The sequence below is a fragment of the Neoarius graeffei genome, chromosome 8 (assembly GCF_027579695.1).
Source record: "Neoarius graeffei isolate fNeoGra1 chromosome 8, fNeoGra1.pri, whole genome shotgun sequence".
In the NCBI taxonomy this organism is placed as follows: domain Eukaryota; kingdom Metazoa; phylum Chordata; class Actinopteri; order Siluriformes; family Ariidae; genus Neoarius; species Neoarius graeffei.
Genome location: NC_083576.1, coordinates 70,794,200 through 70,816,147, shown reverse-complemented (window position 1 = coordinate 70,816,147; position 21,948 = coordinate 70,794,200). Strand labels below are relative to the sequence as shown.

At 42.2% G+C, this 21,948-nt stretch overlaps 1 protein-coding gene across 2 annotated transcripts in view; it reads right to left on the bottom strand.

Annotated features, from left to right (window-relative positions):
* si:dkey-219c3.2 (transcription initiation factor TFIID subunit 4) overlaps positions 1 to 21,948 on the bottom strand; it is a 159,441-nt gene that overhangs the window by 99,339 nt on the left and 38,154 nt on the right. For both annotated transcript variants that reach the window (XM_060928169.1, XM_060928170.1), the window contains one exon: positions 11,417 to 11,586. In XM_060928169.1, the coding sequence (XP_060784152.1) occupies positions 11,417 to 11,586 (170 nt within the window). The remainder of the gene's footprint in view (positions 1 to 11,416; positions 11,587 to 21,948) is intronic.

Sequence of the window (21,948 nt, the reverse complement as noted above, 5' to 3'; positions counted from 1 at the left end):
AGCAAAATACTTTGGTAGCGTTTGTCTGATTAGCTGGGTCATAGTTACACAATGTAATGAATATTGTTAGCATGTTAACTTAGCTTTGCATGCAATTTTGTTTGTAGGAGAGGTCTCGCTTGACTCAAGCAGTCCAGATTTTGTGCCATCGTTATTTGTGTATGCTGAAAATCACAATTTTAAAGCAAGGATGGAAAGGTAACATTGTGTGCCCTCACTCTAAATGCCAACTTACGTTGACTGCTCTAACCTAGCTCCCGCCCCGTTCAGTTTCATTTCTGCTCTCTGCCTCTCGCTTTTTACGCAGCTCTGATTTCTCTTCGCTGCACTCTTTACACTATCATTCCTTTCATGCCATCACCTCCTGCAAATTGCTGTTTAGTGTTGGTATTTGCTGTTGTAGCTAAAGCCACATTGCCATCACATCACTGGCATAATTTGATTAAAACAAAATGAATATGAATGGCCCATTGTTAATCAAGTTGTACATGCCCGCACACAACATAATCCTATGCGTCTAAAGACTTGTAGGCACGAAGTTTTTCGTGGGTGTACACTGAAGTCTTGTCAATAAGGTACGAGTATATATCTGGCCATTGTATACCAGGGAACTTACTAACATCGTCCGTCCACTCTTTAATTAAATACGGATCCGGTAGGCGATATCCACTTGTTAGAGTTAACTTATTTATGTAGCATTCTCGAACTTGTAATGACAATTGTTTGGCATAATCTGACAGCTCATAATGCCGGTCTATGGGCAGCGCCATTGTTTCTGGGTCCAGGCTGCGCGCGCATCCTGGCAACGGTCGGCTTGTTTACAAACATGCGAAGGGGTCTATAAGGGCTTCAACAGCCGTTTGAAAGAGAAGGCACCGCACTGCTTAGTGTTTCACTGTATGATACACAGGTGGGGTTTACATTAGACCGTATCAGCGGATCATCAGATTAACGTTTTTAAAACGATTAGCGTGCACACAGCAACACCAATACACGGATACGCTCGGCTCCGCAGGCATCCTGCGCTCCAAATCACTCCGCCCTGAACAGCGAGTGCCCTCTGGAGGGTGCGCACTCTGGCCCTGCGCAGCTCACAGAGCGCGCGAGTGAAGTGCACAAGCAGTAATTCGGGACTGAGCCGCTGTGTGTGTGATCCCAGCGCATATCACTTACCACTTGCAAGTGGAAGGATGGCAAGCCTAAAGACAATCATAACTACACAATGGGCAGTATTTGCATCAGTATTTGCAGTATTTTCATACTTTTATACTCTTTAATGAAAGGTGATACAAGGCGGAAGTCCGCGCCATTTTTCAGCAGTCGCGTCACATGACCAACGCCAGCAAATCAGGAAGGTGGATGTCACAGTGAGGTTGTCCAATGACGATGCCAGCTAGAGCTCAGCACAGCGTATCCGCGTATTCTCAATGTTTACACAGCACCGGAGCTGACACGATCTGGATTGAATACGTGGACGCTGGCGGATTCCCGTTTCCCGGCGTTTCCAGGCGGTTTAATGTAAACGGACAGTGCATCCGCGAAGAAAACGAGACAGATACGGTCTAATGTAAACTTGGCCACAGACACGCACTGGCAGGCAAACACCTCTGCGAAGATCTGAACGGAACCTTAAAGACTGTGGTCAAAATAGTAAACTTTATAAAAGCTCGTCCGGTCAACAAAAGAATCTTTGCACGGCTGTGTGAGGATGAGACGCATCAGACACTCCTCCTTCATACCGAAGTCCGCTGGCTTTCTCGTGGGAAAGTGTTGATGCGATTCATGGAACTTAAACAACAAATACAGGAATTCTTAGCCGTGCACAACACGAAACTAGCGGACGAAACGACGGTCGAGTTTCTCATCAAGACTGCGTATCTTGCGGAGATATTCAGTCTGTACAGCGAGGCAAACAAACGTATGCAGGCCGCGGACGCCACCATCATGGAGTGCAAAGAGACAGTGGATGCGTTTTTGCGCAAAGTGGAGTACAGACGGAATAAATTGGGAAAGAGGGACCTGCGACAGTTTCCCTTGGTCCTACAACAATTGGGGGGAAGCTACCTGATGCTTTGGCCAGACAATTCACCTGCCACGTGGATCAGCTTCAAGAGGAGATGCGCTCGCGTTTTTTGGATATTAATGAATATCTCAAAAGACGCATGGGTGATGGATCCATTTCTCGCTAAAGATGATGTGGAGCACCTCCAGGTTGAGGATGAGCTCGTGGATATAAAGTCCAATTCTCTCTGCAAGCGGTTCTATGATGAGCATGGATACAAGCGGTTTTGGTTGGTAAAGGGAGCAGTAGTCACTCCCAGGCTTGCTCATCATGCGATCACCAGACTCATCTTGCCTTTTGCCACAACGTACAGTAGTGCTTGAAAGTTTGCGAACCCTTTAGAATTTTCTATATTTCTGTATAAATATGACCTAAAACATCATCAGATTTTCACACAAGTCCTAAAAGTAGATAAAGAGAACCCAGTTAAACAAATGAGACAAAATTATTATACTTGGTCATTTATTTATTGAGGAAAATGATCCAATATTACATATCTGTGAGTGGCAAAAGTATGTGAACCTCTAGGATTAGCAGTTAATTTGAAGGTGAAATTAGAGTCAGGTGTTTTCAGTCAATGGGATGACAATCAGGTGTGAGTGGGCACCCTGTTTTATTTAAAGAACAGGGATCTATCAAAGTCTGATCTTCACAACACGTTTGTGGAAGTGTATCATGGCACGAACAAAGGAGATTTCTGAGGACCTCAGAAAAAGCGTTGTTGATGCTCATCAGGCTGGAAAAGGTTACAAAACCATCTCTAAAGAGTTTGGACTCCACCAATCCACAGTCAGACAGATTGTGTACAAATGGAGGAAATTCAAGACCATTGTTACCCTCCCCAGGAGTGGTCGACCAACAAAGATCACTCCAAGAGCAAGGCGTGTAATGGTTGACGAGGTCACAAAGGACCCCAGGATAACTTCTAAGCAGCCGAAGGCCTCTCTCACATTGGCTAATGTTAATGTTCATGAGTCCACCATCAGGAGAATACTGAACAACAATGGTGTGCGTGGCAGGCTTGCAAGGAGAAAGCCACTGCTCTCCAAAAAGAACATTGCTGGTCATCTGCAGTTTGCTAAAGATCATGTGGACAAGCCAGAAGGCTATTGGAAAAATGTTTGTGGACGGATGAGACCAAAATAGAACTTTTTGGTTTAAATGAGAAGCGTTATGTTTGGAGAAAGGAAAACACTGCATTCCAGCATAAGAACCTTATCCCATCTGTGAAACATGGTGGTGGTAGTATCATGGTTTGGGCCTGTTTTGCTGCATCTGGGCCAGGACAGCTTGCCATCATTGATGGAGCAATGAATTCTGAATTATACCAGTGAATTCTAAAGGAAAATGTCAGGACATCTGTCCATGAACTGAATCTCAAGAGAAGGTGGGTCATGCAGCAAGACAACGACCCTAAACACACAAGTCGTTCTACCAAAGAATGGTTAAAGAAGAATAAAGTTAATGTTTTGGAATGGCCAAGTCAAAGTCCTGACCTTAATCCGATCGAAATGTTGTGGAAGGACCTGAAGCGAGCAGTTCATGTGAGGAAACCCACCAACATCCCAGAGTTGAAGCTGTTCTGTACGGAGGAATGGGCTAAAATTCCTCCAAGCCGGTGTGTAGGACTGATCAACAGTTACTGGAAATGTTTAGTTGCAGTTATTACTGCACAAGGGGGTCACACCAGATACTGAAAGCAAAGGTTCACATACTTTTGCCACTCACAGATATGTAATATTGGATCATTTTCCTCAATAAATAAATGACCAGGTATAATATTTTTGTCTCATTGGTTTAACTGGGTTCTCTTTATCTACTTTTAGGACTTGTGTGAAAATCTGATGATGTTTTAGGCCATATTTATGCAGAAATATAGAAAATTCTAAAGGGTTCACAAACTTTCAAGCACCACTGTACCTGTCAGAGACTGCTTTCAGCACGCTGGTCACCATCAAAACAAAGGCACGCAACAGACTGGATGTGCACAGTGACTTTCATTTGCCTGTTACCAACGTCACGCCAGACATCCCAGCACTGGCTCAGGAAATACAGAGTCAAGGCTCTCATTAAAAGTTAGGTTGCCTGGAGATAAAAAAAAAAAAAATCAACGAAAATGTGTGCCTATTGCAAGTGTGTTAATTTTACACAGGTTTTCCTCATTTTCCGTGTTGTTGCTGTTTTTTTTTTTTTTAATTTGGTAATATATTGAAATATAATTAAGAAACATGTTTTACAAGTACAGAGATGCCTACCCCAAATTTTGAATTTCAGTATTCTTGAAAACATTTTTCAGTATTTTGGAATGACTTTCAGTAACATTAATTTATGCGCATTTTCATTATAAAGAGGTGTATATACCAATATGTTTAACATTTAAATTATTAAAAAGAACTGTTTTGTGTGAATTGAATAAACAAAACGCGAGCAGCCATCAACTGAATTTCCACTCAACAAATTTCTAGAGCATACAATATATCACATTTTTATAAATACAAGTGTTCCCTGTTTGCAGACATTACGGTTGACTACCAATCATTGGTATTGAATGTAACTCCCCAAAAGTATTATATTATATTGCCTGGCAAAATGTTCTACCTGTTAACGGATTCTAATAAAATTTAAAAAAAAAATTTCTTATTTCATGCCAAAAAGAGTCCGACATTGTTATCTTAATGTCCCAATATATAAATACTTCAGCATAATGCTTCAGAAGAGACATTGAATAAAATGACATTTATAATTGTATTTAAAACAGTGGAATGATCAATTTTTTGCCACAATCCCAACAGCACTAATCATAAAATTCTGTTTTTGATCATACTACATGTACATTTGCACTTGCAACACTGAAAAGACTTTGAATTAAAGAAGTACAGCCAGTGTTTGATCTTTCAGTGAATAAAAATCAGACATGTAAAAAGAAACTGAATAAGTTTAACTCACATTTCATGGCACTAATGCCGCTTTTCCACTACCAACGCGGCTGAGTTGGGCTGAGCCGTGCCGTGCTGAGTCGGGCTGTTGGAGTTGCATTTCGACTACAACCGCGCTGAACCGTGCTGGCTGGAAGTGGGTGGACACATTGGGTGGAGTTAGCGAAAGTGGGTGGACGTCACGTGATGTCGTTAGGCGGCGCAAACAGTGACATCAGTGACCTTTTAAGCGGTAGTCTCACGACCCGGATAGTAAACAATAAACATGGAGGACATGGCGTCGTTAGTGTTGCTGGTCTTGGTGCTGTGGCTTGTTGTCACCGACAACGCCAACAGATACTGGCAAGAGCGTATAGATGAGGCGAGGCACATAAGGCTTCATAATTCTCGTAATTCGTAATTCTTCTTCTTCCGGGTTTACAGATCCCAGCGTGCTCGCGGGGCGTGTGTGGGCATTTGAGGACACTCCTCGTCACCAATCAGTGCACAGGGGAGTGTCTGCTCATGCCCCAAGCCCCACTCGGCTCGGTTTGGCTCGCTTCAGCCCCACTCCAAAACCGTGCGAGTTTTGGGGGCTGAGCAGGGCTGAAGCGAGCTGAGTCGCGCCGTTCTGAGGTAGTCGAAACGCGGGCCGTGTCGGGCTGAAGTGAGCTGAAAAAGGGTAGTGGAAAAGGGCCATAATTGGCAAGTTCAACTCCAAGCATAGGTCAACAATCACCGCTTCAGCACGTCACGTTCCGTGTCTTTTCATCCACAGGTTTCGTAAAAACTGCTGGATACCCCCAGATTTACTTTCCGCCTGACTCGCCATTTCAGCATACTCCATAGGTTTTTTTTTTTTGGAGTTGACATGCCGCGTGCAGTCATCGCGACCACCATGAGTGATGTTAATGTCAGTTCTACACAGTTTGCAGTGCGCGTATCCATTGCCCTTTTGACTGGGTGTAATGCACGGCCATTCTACCGTATCGAAAATAGCGCGAACAAATGTGCGGAATCTGCGCATGTCACACACAGCATGTGCAGAATCTGCGCATGTCACACACAGCATGTGCGGTTGTCGTAAAAATAAATAGCCGTGAATCGCGCATGGATTGAAAAAGTCGCTTGGACATTTAAAAACAACTCACTGGAATTTTTTAAGACTTTATAATAATTCCGTACAGAATAACACTGTTTGCCGTAACATCGCATTTACGTAACTTTTCCGTACAAAATACGGCCAATCCGTACTAGTAGGCATCTCTGCAAGTATAGTTTATGTAGCCTAATTTCACACTGGTTTTTGTCATTGGTCTGTGTTGTTTAAGCAGGTAATAGGCCTATATTGAAAAATGATTAAGAAAGATGTGTTTGTTAAAGTAGGCCACAGGTTCTGAGTGAAATTGCAGGTAGCCTGAATTATTCCAAAATAATAAAGTACTTCATGTAAAAGAGGTAGGCCGATTATTTCATAATAAATTTCATTGGGGGGTGGGGGGGTGGGGTGGGGGGGGTGTCACCGAAGCTTACAATGGTAAAAGTATGGGTCCCTTCAGAAAAAGGTTGGGAACCACTGTACTAGAGCCAGTGTTCATCTAATGGCCCTTTTCCACTACCCTTTTTCAGCTCACTTCAGCCCGACACGGCTCGCGTTTCGACTACCTCAGAGCAGCACGACTCAGCTCGCTTCAGCCCTGCTTAGCACCCAAAACTCGCACGGTTTTGGAGTGGGGCTGAAGCGAGCCAAACCGAGCCGAGTGGGGCTAGGGGCGTGAGGAGACACTCCCCTGTGCACTGACTGGTGAGGAGGAGTGTCCTCACATGCCCACACACGCCCCGCGAGCACGCTGGGATCTGTAAACACCGTAAACCCGGAAGAAGAAGAATTACGAATTACGAGGATTTCTGAAGCCTTATGCGCCTCGCCTCATCTATACGCTCTTGCCAGTATCTGTCGGCGTTGTCGGTGACGACAAGCCACAGCACCAAGACCAGCAACACTAACGACTCCATGTCCTCCATGTTTATTGTTTACTATCCGGGGCGTGAGACTACCGCTTAAAAGGTCACTGATGTCACTGTTTGCGCCACCTAACGACATCACGTGACGTCCACCCACTTTCGCTAACTCCACCCAATGTGTCCACCCACTTCCAGCGCGGTTGTAGTCGAAATGCAACTCCAACAGCCCCACTCAGCTCGACTCAGCACGGCACGGCTCAGCCCAACTCAGCCGCGTTGGTAGTGGAAAACCGGCATTAGTGTCTGAAAAGTAACGGGTCCTGACAGTAACTATCTGGTCCCTGTCCCAACAGATGAATGGTCGTTTGTTTTTAATGTAAAATCTTCAAATGTTAATATTATCCATGCATGATGCATCTTATGCCATTTATTCTGGTCATAATTATGTTTTATTTTTCCTCAGTTGTCGGTGAGTGCATGATGGTGCCATGGGTATTTTATGTACGCATGCGTATGAATGTGATGTTGGGAAATGCTAGCCGGTTTGTAATGTATTCCCAGACTAACAGTAAAGGTGGTGCATGTGCTTCATGGTGTTCACTAATCATATTTACTGTAGATGTAGCCTGCAGGGCTTTGAACCAGAATTTTTTCCTATTGGTTCGTTCCGAACAGAAACGGAATTTTAACGTTTCCGGTTTTGGGTTCCACCATTAAATAGACGTTCCCGAACCGGTTAGAACAAAAAAAATTTCGTTCCCGGAACGGTTAATTACGTTCCCTGTCAGCTGTTTAACAAATGGCTATAAAATTATGTCTCTGTCTCATCCAGCTTAAGCCAAATGTAGGCTAATTCTATTACAACCTTCATTAAATAAGATAAGAAATAATTCAAAACAATTATTATTTCAAATGTTGGCGATTTGGATTCTCAGTATGTCTTCCCATCTACACAAACAGAAAAAGTGCCAAAAATGAAAGAGAATTTGTTTAGTGTGTTACCAAAGGCTAGTCAGGCCCTATAGGCTAACAGAGGTTAACGTCATTTAATGTTCGCGAGCCTCTCATTAACGTGGACAAATATATTGATATCGTGTTTGAAATTGACGTTTTTGAATAACGATAGACTGCAATATTTACCTCTTATTTAAGATGTGGAGACGTGATAGTAGTCCACCCTCCCGCTCTCTCCATTCAGTCAGCGAATGTCACACAGGAAGTGAACCCCAGCAGATCATAGAAACTTGTGCAGGAGAAGAATTACTTTTTTATTTGTAGGCTACGGAAACTTTGAGGAATGAAATAAAAACCGGTATTAACCGGTTACCATTATTTTTAATAAGCGTTTCTGTTCCGGAACATAAAAAATAAAGTTTCTGGTTTCGTTTCTGTTCCATGTGAAATAGAAAAAGTTCCCGGTTTTCGTTTTCGTTCCTTGAACCGGTTCAAAGCCCTGGTAGCCTGCATTACCTTTCGATAACATCACAATACACATTTTCCACATTCAATACTGGATGCGCACAGTTAGGAAACCATATATGGATATGGGGACTTGGGCGTTGTTTGATATTAGGACAGTTTTAGGGTACATCATCATTTGACTTCATATGAAACGCATTATAACCTCTGGTTCTGCCTCCATGATCAGCTGTATCATTCTCTTTCTACCTCATATTCGTGCCGTTTCTGTCGTTTCTGAGTGCGTTTTGGATGATAATTTGAATCCAAATCTCTAGAGACATCGTGCCCAAAAAAAAAAAAAAAGTGGCATCATCAGCATAGCAGAAGATGGTGCAGACGATTTCCCACCAAATCAGAATGACGATGACAGGCCAAATCAGTTCATGGATTTGAAAATAAGGCAGCTCTATGATCGGGGGGGGGGGGGGGGGGGGGGGGGGGGATTATATTTCATATACGTCAATGTGCAGATTGAAAATAAGGCAGCGATGTGATCAGGGACCCGTCCAGTAATGGCGGCAAATCAAAACAAGACCACGTTTCGGTAAGAATACAACTTTTGCTCTATTTTTGTTCAATATTTGAAACAACCGGACACACAAACCGATCAATTGGATTGTTTCCCGGTCCGTGCTCGTTTTACTCCTTCGTGGACCGAGGGTCTGGCGCTGAAAGGCTTCACTGACTAAAGCAAACTCCTTAATATAAACTTTAATATAGCACTAAAACCTATAATTTGATTTAAAGCCACAATTTGGTTACTTCTGACCAATCAGAATCAAGAAATCAGTGCTGTAGTATAATGTGAGGTTAACAATGAGATAGCCGTCTTGAAAGCGGCAGCATCAAACCAACATGAATGAAACAAACGGCAAAACCTAAAGTGAACTTCAAGACTTCTACATCGAACATTATAATATGAAGAAAGATTATCATCAGACAGAGATTAAGGAACGAGCAAAAGCTTTAGAACCAACACAACACTGAATTAGAGCAAAACTAACAGGATAAAAACTAAACCGAGAACTCTAGTGGCATTTTAGATGCAATATACAGTGGTGCTTGAAAGTTTGAGAACCCTTTAGAATTTTCTATATTTCTGCATAAATACAACCTAAAACATCATCAGATTTTCACACAAGTCCTAAAAGTAGATAAAGAGAACCCAGTTAAACAAATGAGACAAAATTATTATACTTGGTCATTTATTTATTGAGGAAAATGATCCAATATTACATAGCTGTGAGTGGCAAAAGTATGTGAACCTTTGCTTTCAGTATCTGGTGTGACCTCCTTGTGCAGCAATAACTGCAACTAAACGTTTCCGGTAACTGTTGATCAGTCCTGTACACCAGCTTGGAGGAATTTTAGCCCGTTCCTCCGTACAGAACAGCTTCAACTCTGGGATGTTGGTGGGTTTCCTCACATGAACTGCTCACTTCAGGTACTTCCACAACATTTCCATTGGATTAAGGTCAGGACCTTGACTTGGCCATTCCAAAACATTAACTTTATTCTTCTTTAACCATTCTTTGGTAGAACGACTTGTGTGCTTAGGGTTGTTGTCTTGCTGCATGACCCACCTTCTCTTGAGATTCAGTTCATGGACAGATGTCCTGACATTTTCCTTTAGAATTCGCTGGTATAATTCAGAATTCATTGTTCCATCAATGATGGCAAGCCGTCCTGGCCCAGATGCAGCAAAACGCGCCCAAACCATGATACTACCACCACCATGTTTCACAGATGGGATAAGGTTCTTATGCTGGAATGCAGGTGTTTTCCTTTCTCCAAACAGAATGCTTCTCGTTTAAACCAAAAAGTTCTATTTTGGTCTCATCCACCCACAAAACATTTTTCCAATAGCCTTCTGGCTTGTCCACGTGATCTTTAGCAAACTGCCGACGAACAGCAGTGTTCTTTTTGGAGAGCAGTGGCTTTCTCCTTGCAACCCTGCCATGCACACCATTGTTGTTCAGTGGACTGATGGTGGACTCGTGAACATTAGCCAATGTGAGCGAGGCCTTCAGTTGCTTAGAAGTTACCCTGGGGTCCTTTGTGACCTCGCCGACTATTACACGTCTTGCTCTTGGAGTGATCTTTGTTGGTCGACCACTCCTGGGGAGGGGAACAATGGTCTTGAATTTCCTCCATTTGTACACAATCTGTCTGACTGTGGATTGGTGGAGTCCAAACTCTTTAGAGATGGTTTTGTAACCTTTTCCAGCCTGATGAGCATCAACAACGCTTTTTCTGAGGTCCTCAGAAATCTCCTTTGTTCGTGCCATGATACACTTCCACAAACATGTGGTGTGAAGATCAGACTTTGATAGATCCCTGTTCTTTAAATAAAACAGGGTGCCCACTCACACCTGATTGTCATCCTATTGATTGAAAACACCTGACTCTAATTTCACCTTCAAATTAACTGCTAATCCTAGAGGTTCACATACTTTTGCCACTCACAGATATGTAATATTGGATCATTTTCCTCAATAAATAAATGACCAAGTATAATATTTTTGTCTCATTTGTTTAACTGGGTTCTCTTTATCTACTTTTAGGACTTGTGTGAAAATCTGATGATGTTTTAGGTTGTATTTATGCAGAAATATAGAAAATTCTAAAGGGCTCACAAACTTTCAAGCACCACTGTAAACACCATACACATCATTTTGGTTCAAAATTTGGGCCATGAGTCAGACTCTGAAGTGACGTACTGAAAAAACTGACAATGCTATGGATGTGCTTCCATAAGGTTTTCTTTCAAAGCCCACATCACCACTGATGCAGCGTTTGTGAGGTAGACAGATGTGTGGTGTAAAAACGCTTTACCTTAGGCTCAGTTAAAATGATTTCGTTCACTCTTAATGCTCAGTGATCCAGACGTATTATTTCACCTGTGGATCAGCAGCTCCAGGCTTTAGACACTGATGTATAAATGTACATATTCATGCACAGCGCATTCTAATTAAGGTATATATTAATGAGTGTGTGCATTGGGGCTCCCTACCGATCTCGAGGATGCGCTTGTGGAGCACATTAGCTGGCAGGAATGCCTCGTCTTTGCAGGAGCGGATCTGCGTGCCCACCAGCTCAGAGCCCGTGGCTAATATACGAGCATTCTCTTCGTTCAGGTTCACGCCCGCCATGGACGCCACGTCATTGATGTCATCATCATCCCTGAAACACATAACATTACAGGATTGATTACATCCCCTGAAGTCGCATTTAACTGCTAATAAAGTCTTCTGAATAAAGCGGAATACTTGTCTCTGGGGTAAGGACAGGAAATAACTGTCGTGCTCCAATTTGTTTAAGCAAAAATCACTCAAACTATATATATATGTTTTGTATTCCTGAAAATTATTGAGCCAGGACAGGTCTGTATCTGCTGTCTGATCTCTAGTTTCACTACACTGATGAAAAACACTCAGACGTGCCGCCCCCTAGTGGTCACCATTATAAAGACATAAGAAATCCATGCAGAAACTTTTGGTTTCATATACACACTTTAATCAGAGATCATTCTTACAACAACAGCCAGGAAGTGCTGTATACATTTGCGTTCCAAAGCCTATAATAAATGCCTCCTTTTTTAATTTTCATACATGTCCGGAAAATTCAACCCAAGATCAATGCTGTGCTTTATGAATGTTGCTCAGACTGCAAACAGACATGGAAATAAATTCTGCTTCAGTGAATTGCTCACAGGGACACCCATCTCACTTCAAAACGTACACACACTATAGATCAACTCACAAGAAAACCACTTCTAGACTTTTTTTTAAATTAAACTACCACCTGAAAATACACACTTCCCTTTTAACCACACTTGCACATGAGTGAAACCTAAACTCCGTATCAATTCGCATCACATACTCCCTTTCTATATAGAAATGCAATTTAAAAAAATAAAAATTAAAAAAAAAAACCTGTAGTTGTGTAGCACACAGCTGCACTAATGACAAAAGAAGGTAATCAAAATAAAGACAAAAACATGGTTCCTTGTCTTGGGTCAGCTTTAAGTGAAACATGTTAGTAATTAAAACCCCTTTAAAACACCAATGACATTTATGTCCCTACAAGGATTGTGTAACTGTCAGTGTTGTAGTCGAGTCTACAACTCTATATTTATTTATTTATATTGCTCCTGTTCAACATGGGCAAATGTGCAATTATCACGCCTAATTGTGCAATACATTCACTTACTACTGTGCAATAACCTGCTTTATTTTTTTCGCGGTGCAGTTTCCATCAAATCCTGCACTCTGATTGGCTGGCAACTATACCGTATCCTACGGTACGGACCCCAGTTACGGTTACGGACCACTGGCGACTCGCTCGTTCACAACAAACATAGTAGAATTTTTTGTCAACATTTATCTTTTTTTTTTTTTTTTTTTTAAATAAGACTTAAGATTTGTGATAATCTTATAAATTTTTGCCAGCATTTCTCAATATAATAGCATTAATTTTACATCATGGATAGCGATAACGACAGTCTTCACAGCGAAAGCGAGTTTTACTACCCTGAGGAAGAAGAAATAAAAGAAAAAAAAAATTTTCAGGAGAAAGCTAAAAACCTGTAACTTGCTAACGCCAAGCAAAAACATGGCTGAATCCTGAATGACTCAATTTTGTATAAACAGGGGACTACATAGGCGGCAAAATGTATTTTTTTCTCCTGCCATGGAATGCACTTGTATACCGAGGAGGAAGCCATTTGCATTACAGCCGTGAATGAGGATTCAAAATGGCGGCTCGGCTTGGTTTTCCCTTTCGGGCGCTCTCGTTTTCTGTTAGAATTTGGTAAAGAAAAAAATAAATATATTATTTACCAGCTTAAGGTCGGTCCGTATGGTGAAATACCGTGACCTCGGCCTTGAATACTGACCTCGGCCCAGAGGGCCTCGCTCAGTACTTTCAAGACCTCGGTCACAGTATTTCACGATACGGGCCTCCCAGCTGCTAAATAACATATGTATCATGGGTCACAATCTAGACACATAGAAACTTTAAAAAGACATTTTTTTTAAATTGACTTATCTATCTTGTATAGATTTGTTTCTCTTTTTACTTGAATGTTTTATCTTGTATAGATCTGACTTTTTTTTTCCCCTCCCTTTCTTTTCCCCTTAATACCGTTTGTATGAATACACCGACTGGATTGCGTGCTTCAATTTCACTGTACTGTACGGTGCAGTGCCAATAAAGGAATCTTGAGTCACTAAACCTCGAGTCAGAGTCCAGTCTTGAGTCCCCAGTGCTCAAGTCCGAGTCAAGTCCAAGTCATTAAAGAAAATTCCGAGTTGAGGCCGACACAAATGGCGCAGCTGAAAACACACACACACACACACACACACACACATAGCTTCGAGTAATGTAAAGATATCCCATACCATAGCCTACAATAAATTCACCAAAAAAAAAAAAAACCTTCTCAGGAATATTTAGGAGAAGACTGGTGGCACTAATGTTAAGCATCAATGTCAAAAACACAACTCACAAACATAACACTCTAATGTGCTTTACTGTAACAAATGCACTTGTGTGCACTTCATAAACAGAACCATGTGACACAAAACATGATGCATCTCAAAAACAAAAGCTTTGATTCCGACACCGTGGAACTACATGGCAGGGAACTTGGATTTAGTCTGTTGTGCTGTTAGCATCGGTGTGCATTTTAAAAATGTTACACAAACATCCATCCATCCATCCATCCATCATCTGTAGCCGGTTATCCTGTTCTACAGGGTCGCAGGCAAGCTTGGAGCCTATCCCAGCTGACTATGGGTGAGAGGTGGGGTACACCCTGGACAAGTCGCCAGGTTATCGCAGGGCTGACACAGAGACGTTACACGAACATGTTTCATCTTAAAAAAAAAAAAAAAGCCTAGTCTGAGACCATGGAACTAAGCCGACATGGCAAGGAACTTGGATTGGTTTTGTCGTGCTGACATTTGTGTGCAACACAAAAATATAAAGCAAGTTACAGAGACATGTTGCATTTCAAAAACATAAGCTCTGACACCATGGGACTACTCAACCTTGCCCGATGAGGCCTCATCAAAATACCTCCTTGACTAAATACCCTTTCGATGGGCGCACTGGAGGCAGGGATAGAGAATACCTGTGTGGCAATGTGAAAGAGGGCAGGGAATTTGGATTTGTTTTGTTGCCAAAACTTGAGGCACGGGATTGAATCGGAGTTCTGCTCAGCGATCAAGTTGAGGTATGCGGTCAACTGAGCCTGGACAGACGGCTTCTCAGAAGACGGAGGAGTCTTCCTATAGTGGGAGAACAGTCTTGGCCGCTTTTCAGGAGGGGACTCGGAAACATCACTTTCCTTTGGTCTCATCTCTGGGTCTGCTGTCGATGGCACTTGCTTTTCATCCTCTGCCTTTATATACGCTGAAATGAAAAGGGGCGGGAGACTAATTACAATCATGTGCTTTATTCTAACATCTTCAATGATGCATAAAAAACATCTCAACAATTAAATGCTTCACACTTAACTGTTGTGAAATATTAAATCAAGCCAAAGCATTTTTCACCTTTGATCTTGTTCTTCAAACCTTCTTTGAGGTTACGGTCCAGCTGCACATCGTGTTCAAGCCACTGGAAACCAAACGCAGGGTCTAGCACAGATGCCATGAAGTAGGCGTTGGTGAAAGGGAACTTGGTAGGGCACCTTCCTTCAGATGGCTCACATCCTGGTATCTTTACTGCACTGAAGATCTCTGTGAATCTTGCTTTCAAGGACTTCTCCAGAGCCCTCACCAGGGGCCTACAGTACTTGACTTTTCCTCTTTTTTCCTGGTGACTGGATAGAGTGAGGACACAGGGCACAATTACACTGACCGTGACTGTTTTTTCAACCTGAGTTAGGTTGGTTGCCTCTAAGAACGGATCGAGAACTTCGATCAGTTCTTTAAGCTGACCATACTCCCGTGGGGATACGATAAGGTCTTTATGCCCATCTGATCCCAACACACTGGATAGCTTTTGCCTGTCTAATTGCACACAAGCCTTCACCTGCTTCAGAGTGGAATTCCACCGTGTCACATTCGCTGATGGAATTGTTCCATCACCAAACCACGCTTCAAAGCGGCCTTTGAACGAGGTGCTGCTGTGAAGGAGATTGGCTGCACGGGATACCTTTGCTAGTGGACTTGCCAGACCACTGGTGTCTTTCAGCCCATCTTTTATGTGAATGGGTGAAGCATGACAGTCTCTGCATCTTAAGGCCTCTGCATGCTCTTGCGACAAGGCTTTCGCAGATAGCTTTTCGCAGACAGTTGTAATTTATTGTTGAGCGGGGGAATAGGCGTGCGCGATGTTATTCACCGGCACAACGCAAGGGGGCGCGAAGTCGCTAGGAGTAGTTGGTGGGTGTGGTTAGTGGAGTGTTTATCCTCCGGTTACTTATAATGACTAGAACTGGAGTCGTATAGATGTACGCACTTCCTCACTTCCTCAATCAACCGCTCTTCATGCTGCTCCATCTTCGCTCGTGTTTTTAAAAATGCCGGTCGTGAAAACAAAACAAACCGGGAAAGTAGGGAAGCAGAAGTGCGTGTACAGCGGATGCAGAGTGGACCAATCAGAGCCCTCTTGTCTGCGGCGCTGTCTGCGAGGCTTCTGCGGTGGTCACAATTTTTGGGAGGTGCGCGCAGAGCGTCTGCGAAGGTGGGGGGGCTACGCAGACACCGTCTGCGACACCGTCTGCGAGGACTGGGTTGTCAGCATAAATTGGCCTTTACAGTTCTCTTCTAAAGTGGCATTGACTGCTTGTTGATCTTCTGGCATCAGGTCTTGCCAAATTTCATCCTCCTCAAATGTGCTGAGATCATCAGCATCACAGGGATCTTCTTGGGGAAAGCTTGCCTGGAAGGCTTTTCTCATGTTCGATGCACTGTCGGTTATGACAAAGCTGATCTTGTCCTTAATCATGTATTCTTCTGCACAGCATTCAAACGTCATTGCAATGTTCTCACCTGAGTGTTCCCCATGCACTCTCCGGCAGGAAAGAAGATACGACTGAAGGCTGAGTTCCTGATTATTTTCATTCATAGTCACTGTGTGTGCAGTCACCCCAAGGAATGACCACATCCTTCCATCACTCCAAACGTCTGTAGTAACACAGACACTTGATGCTTCTGCCAGCCGGCTCTTTATCAGTTCCTTTTTGGCTTTCACCATTCCTGGAATGGTCACAGAGGCAATAGTGGATCTTGATATGGGCATGTACTGAGGGTCCAGGACATGCAGGAAGTGCCTGAAGTCCTCATTGTCAACAATGGAGAGAGGCAAGGAGCATCTAATGATTAAATCTTGTACAAGGGCATCACTTATAGCTTTCTGACGTGGATGTTCGAGGTCATACTTCCTCTCTTGTCCAGTGAAAAATGATGTAATGGTGTTCTGACCTAAAGCAGCGTGCGACAGTGGAGGAAGCACGGTATTCTTGGAACCTAGGGGGAGATAAAATATACACTTTAGCTTGCTGATGCCAAACTGTTTAAACTTTGAAGGTCAGTCACTTTCATAGCTAAAAATATACATTCCCATAACAAATGTGTAACAGGCCTAATACAGTTATTTATCTATTTATTTAAACTAACATGCCCATTTTAGTAATTAACTAATGCAAGTTAGCTGGATCATTGAAAAGAAAATAGAGAAAGATATAATGAGAAAATAGACAAAAGCCTGCCTTGATTTATCAGAGACTGAGGACAGATAAGCAGCTGGTGGTTTATTTAATTACGTTACATACAGTGGTATGCAAAAGTTTGGGCACCCCTGGTCAAAATTGCTGTTACTGTGAACAGTTAAGCAAGTTGAAGATGAAATGATCTCCAAAAGGCATAAAGTTAAAGATTACTCATTCCCTTTATATTTTAAGCAAAATAATTTTTTTTATTTTCATCTTTTACATTTTCAAAATGACAAAAAAGGAAAAGGGCCTGAAGCAAAAGTTTGGGCACCCTGCATGGTTAGTAACACCCCTTTTGGCAAGTATCACAGCTTGTAAACACTTTTTGTAGCCAGCTAATAATCTTTCAGTTCTTACCTGGGGGATTCACACATTCGTCCTTGCAAAAGGCTTCCAGTTCTACAAGTTTCTTGGGCTGTCTTGCATGCATTGCTCTTTTGAGATCTATCCACAGATTTTCAATGATGTTTAGGTCAGGGGACTGTGAGGGCCGTGGCAATACCTCAAGAGGCACAAGCTGAAGGTTTTCCATTGTAGATTTTGAGGTGGGTTTTGGATCATCGTCTTATTGTAGGACCCATCCTCTTTTTAACTTCAACTTTTTTTACACATGGTGTGATGTTTGCTTCCAGAATTTGCTGGTATTTATTCAAATCCATGCTTCTTTCGACCAATGAAATGTGCCCTGTGCCACTGGCTGCAACACAACCCCAAAGCATGATCGATCCACAACCCATGCTTCAGAGTTGGAGAGGTGTTCTTTTCCTGGAATTTGGCACCCTTTTTTCTCCAAACATGCCTTTGCACATTGTGGCCAAAAAGTTCTATTTTGATTTCATCAGTCCACAGGACTTGTTTCCAAAATGCATCAGGCTTATTTACATGTTCATTTGCAAACTTCAGATGCTGAATTTTGTGGCTAGGACACAGGAACAGTTTTCTTCTGATGACTCTCCCACGAAGGTCATATTTGTTCAGGTGTCGCTGCATAGTAGAACAGTGCACCACCACTCCAGGGTCTGCTAAATCTTTCTGAAGGTCTTCTGCAGTCAAACAGGGGTTTTTATTTGCCTTTCTAGCAATCCAACGAGCAGTTCTTTCAGAAAGTTTTCTTCATCTTCCAAACCTCACCTTGATCTCCACTGTTTCTGTTATGGTAACTGCCATTTCTTGATAACATTACAATCTGAGGAAACAGCTACCTGAAAACACTTTGCTACGTTCTTGTAGCCTTCTCCTGCTTTGTGAGCATCAATTATTTTATTATTCTGAATGCGAGGGAGTTGCTTAGAGGAGCCCATGGCTGTTGATTTTAGGGACAAGTTTGAGGAGTCAGAGAATTTATACAGCTTTGAAATCTGCATCATCTGACCTTTCCTAATGAAGAATTTGAACAAGCCACAGCTCAATAAGATAATTAAGGTCTGGAACCTTGGTAAAAGTTACCTGAGAACTCAAATGTACTGGGGTGCCCAAACTTTTGCATGGCATCCCTTTTCTTTTTTCACTCTCCAATTGTACAAAACAAAAATAATACATAAATCTTACAGAAAATGCTGAAAAGAAATGCATCGTCTTTACCTTTATGCCTTTTGGTGATCAGTTCATCTTCTGCTCACTTAACTATTCACAGTAACAGACATTTTCAGTAAGGGTGCCCAAACTTTTGCATACCACTATATACTATCTTAATAGCATTCCTGTAGTAGTAGTAGTAGACCGTAATGAACAATAATATAATGCATAAATGAAATTGTTGGTCCTTAGAACTGCTCTCTAAACACTGTTTTAATCGCGGTTTAATTTAGAAGCACTCGGCTACACTTCTGACTGCAGTGTTTGATTGGGCAGAGCTTGCTGTTATCATGGAAATGTTTACAAGCCCTCGAATGTGAGAACTAGCTAGGTTCTGTTCTGCTAGCAATGGATTTAGCGAAGTACAGTGGTGCTTGAAAGTTTGTGAACCCTTTAGAATTGTCTATACTTCTACATAAATATGACCTAAAACATCATCAGATTTTCACACAAGTCCTAAAAGTAGATAAAGAGAACCCAGTTAAACAAATGAGACAAAAATATTATACTTGGTCATTTATTTATTGAGGAAAATGATCCAATATTACATAGCTGTGAGTGGCAAAAGTATGTGAACCTTTGCTTTCAGTATCTGGTGTGACCCCCTTGTGCAGCAATAACTGCAACTAAACGTTTCTGGTAACTGTTGATCAGTCCTGCACACCGGCTTGGAGGAATTTTAGCCCATTCCTCCATACAGAACAGCTTCAACTCTGGGATGTTGGTGGGTTTCCTCACATGAACTGCTCGCTTCAGGTCCTTCCATTGGATTAAGGTCAGGACTTTGACTTGGCCATTCCAAAAGATTAACTTTATTTTTCTTTAACCATTCTTTGGTAGAACGACTTGTGTGCTTAGGGTCGTTGTCTTGCTGCATGACCCACCTTCTCTTGACATTCAGTTCACAAACAGATATCCTGACATTTTCCTTTAGAATTGACTGGTATAATTCAGAATTCATTGTTTCATCAATGATGGCAAGCTGACCTGGCCCAGATGCAGCAAAACAGGCCCAAACCATGGTACTACCACCACCATGTTTCACAGATGGGATAAGGTTCTTATGGTGGAATGCAGTGTTTTCCTTTCTCCAAACAGAACACTTCTCATTTAAACCAAAAAGTTCTATTTTGGTCTCATCCGTCCACAAACATTTTTCCAATAGCCTTCTGGCTTGTCCACGTGATCTTTAGCAAACTGCCGATGAGCAGCAATGTTCTTTTTGGAGAGCAGTGGCTTTCTCCTTGCAAGCCTGCCATGCACACCATTGTTGTTCAGTGTTCTCCTGATGGTGGACTCATGAACATTAGCCAATGTGAGAGAGGCCTTCAGTTACCCTGGGGTCCTTTGTGACCTCATCGACTATTACACATCTTGCTCTTGGAGAGATCTTTGTTGGTCGACCACTCCTGGGGAGGGTAACAATGGTCCTGAATTTCCTCCATTTGTACACAATCTGTCTGACTGTGGATTGGTGGAGTCCAAACTCTTTAGAGATGGTTTTGTAACCTTTTCCAGCCTGATGAGCATCAACAATGCTTTTTCTGAGGTCCTCAGAAATCTCCTTTGTTCGTGCCATGATACACTTCCACAAACGTGTTGTGAAGATCAGACTTTGATAGATCCCTGTTCTTTAAATAAAACAGGGTGCCCACTCACACCTGATTGATTGAAAACACCTGACTCTAATTTCACCTTCAAATTAACTGCTAATCCTAGAGGTTCACATACTTTTGCCACTCAGAATATGTAATATTGGATCATTTTCCTCAATAGATAAATGACCAACTATATTTTTTTGTCTCATTTGTTTAACTGGGTTCTCTTTATCTACTTTTAGGACTTGTGTGAAAATCTGATGGTCATATTTATGCAGAAATATAGAAAATTCTAAAGGGTTCACAAACTTTCAAGGACCATTGTACAAGACTCCGACTGCACCATTTGACGGTGTCTGTTGCTGCCTTTACGTGAAAGCGTCTCTGCTACTGTGTTGGACTAACATTACTGCTTGACTGCCGCATTTTAGTTAACAGGCTACAGATAAAAAGCTTGTTCATCTATCAACAGGGCGAATAACATGAGAGAGGGTTAGCACTAGCTAGTCTAGTTCATCAGTCAGCAAGCCCCGCTATCAACAGAGCAATAAACATAGCATGCCACTTACTGCTCTGGGTGGAGTCTTTCCAAATGACGATTGAAGTTTGAGGTCGTCCCCGTCGTCTCCTCAATAGTTCTTTTACATATAGAACACAGCAGTGAATTTTTTTTCCCCACTGCACAAGAAGTCTGCATAAGCAAAGCAGACAATCCTCGGGCGGCACAGTGGTGTAGTGGTTAGCACTGTTGCCTCACAGCAAGAAGGTTCTGGGTTCAAGTCCAGTGGCCGATAGGGGGTCTTTCTGTGTGAAGTTTGCATGTTCTCCCCGTGTCTGTGTGGGTTTCCTCCAGGTGCTCTGGTTTCCCCCCACAGTTCAAAGACATGCAGTTAGGTTAACATGGGGTGGCCTTGGGCTGAAGTGCCCTTGACCAAGGTACTACCTAACCCCTAACTGCTCCCCAGGCACTGTAGTATGGCTGCCCACTGCTCTGGGTGTGTGTGCACGCACGTGTGTTCACTGCTTCAGATGGGTTAAATGCAGAGGATGAATTTCACTGTGTTTGTGTGTGCATGTGACAAAGACTTCTTCTTCTTCATTCTCTCCAGGCATTTTAGCACCATTAACGTTAGTTTGTTCCTGAACAGGTGAACATGCATTCTCTTGCATGAAATTAGTATAAAATTTATGTAGATGAGTGATTCCACGCTTATGGGTACTGAAATGGGGACATGAACTTATTTTTAAAAATTCACCTAAAACCATTTCTTTTTTTTTACCATCAGGTCACAAAACATGTAATCTTTAATGAATGATATGTTAAAAGATAACTTGAATTTTCTGAGATGTAATAAAAACATATTTATATGCCAAAGTCAGAACGTAACAGAAGTGTTGTGGACATATAGATTCTCAATTTTAACAATGTAGAATTACTTTTTGAAACATAGGAAGGTGATGTTTTAGCAAATATAATTAATAAACATGTGTAGTAGAATAAACATACGCATTCTTTCAATAAGATTAACATGGTATAGAGCTAGATTGTAATTAATTTGTAACAGACGCGAGATGGACAATCGTAACAGAAGTAATGTAACAGACATCATTTTGGAACTCATAGGCTTGACTTTGGCATATAAATAT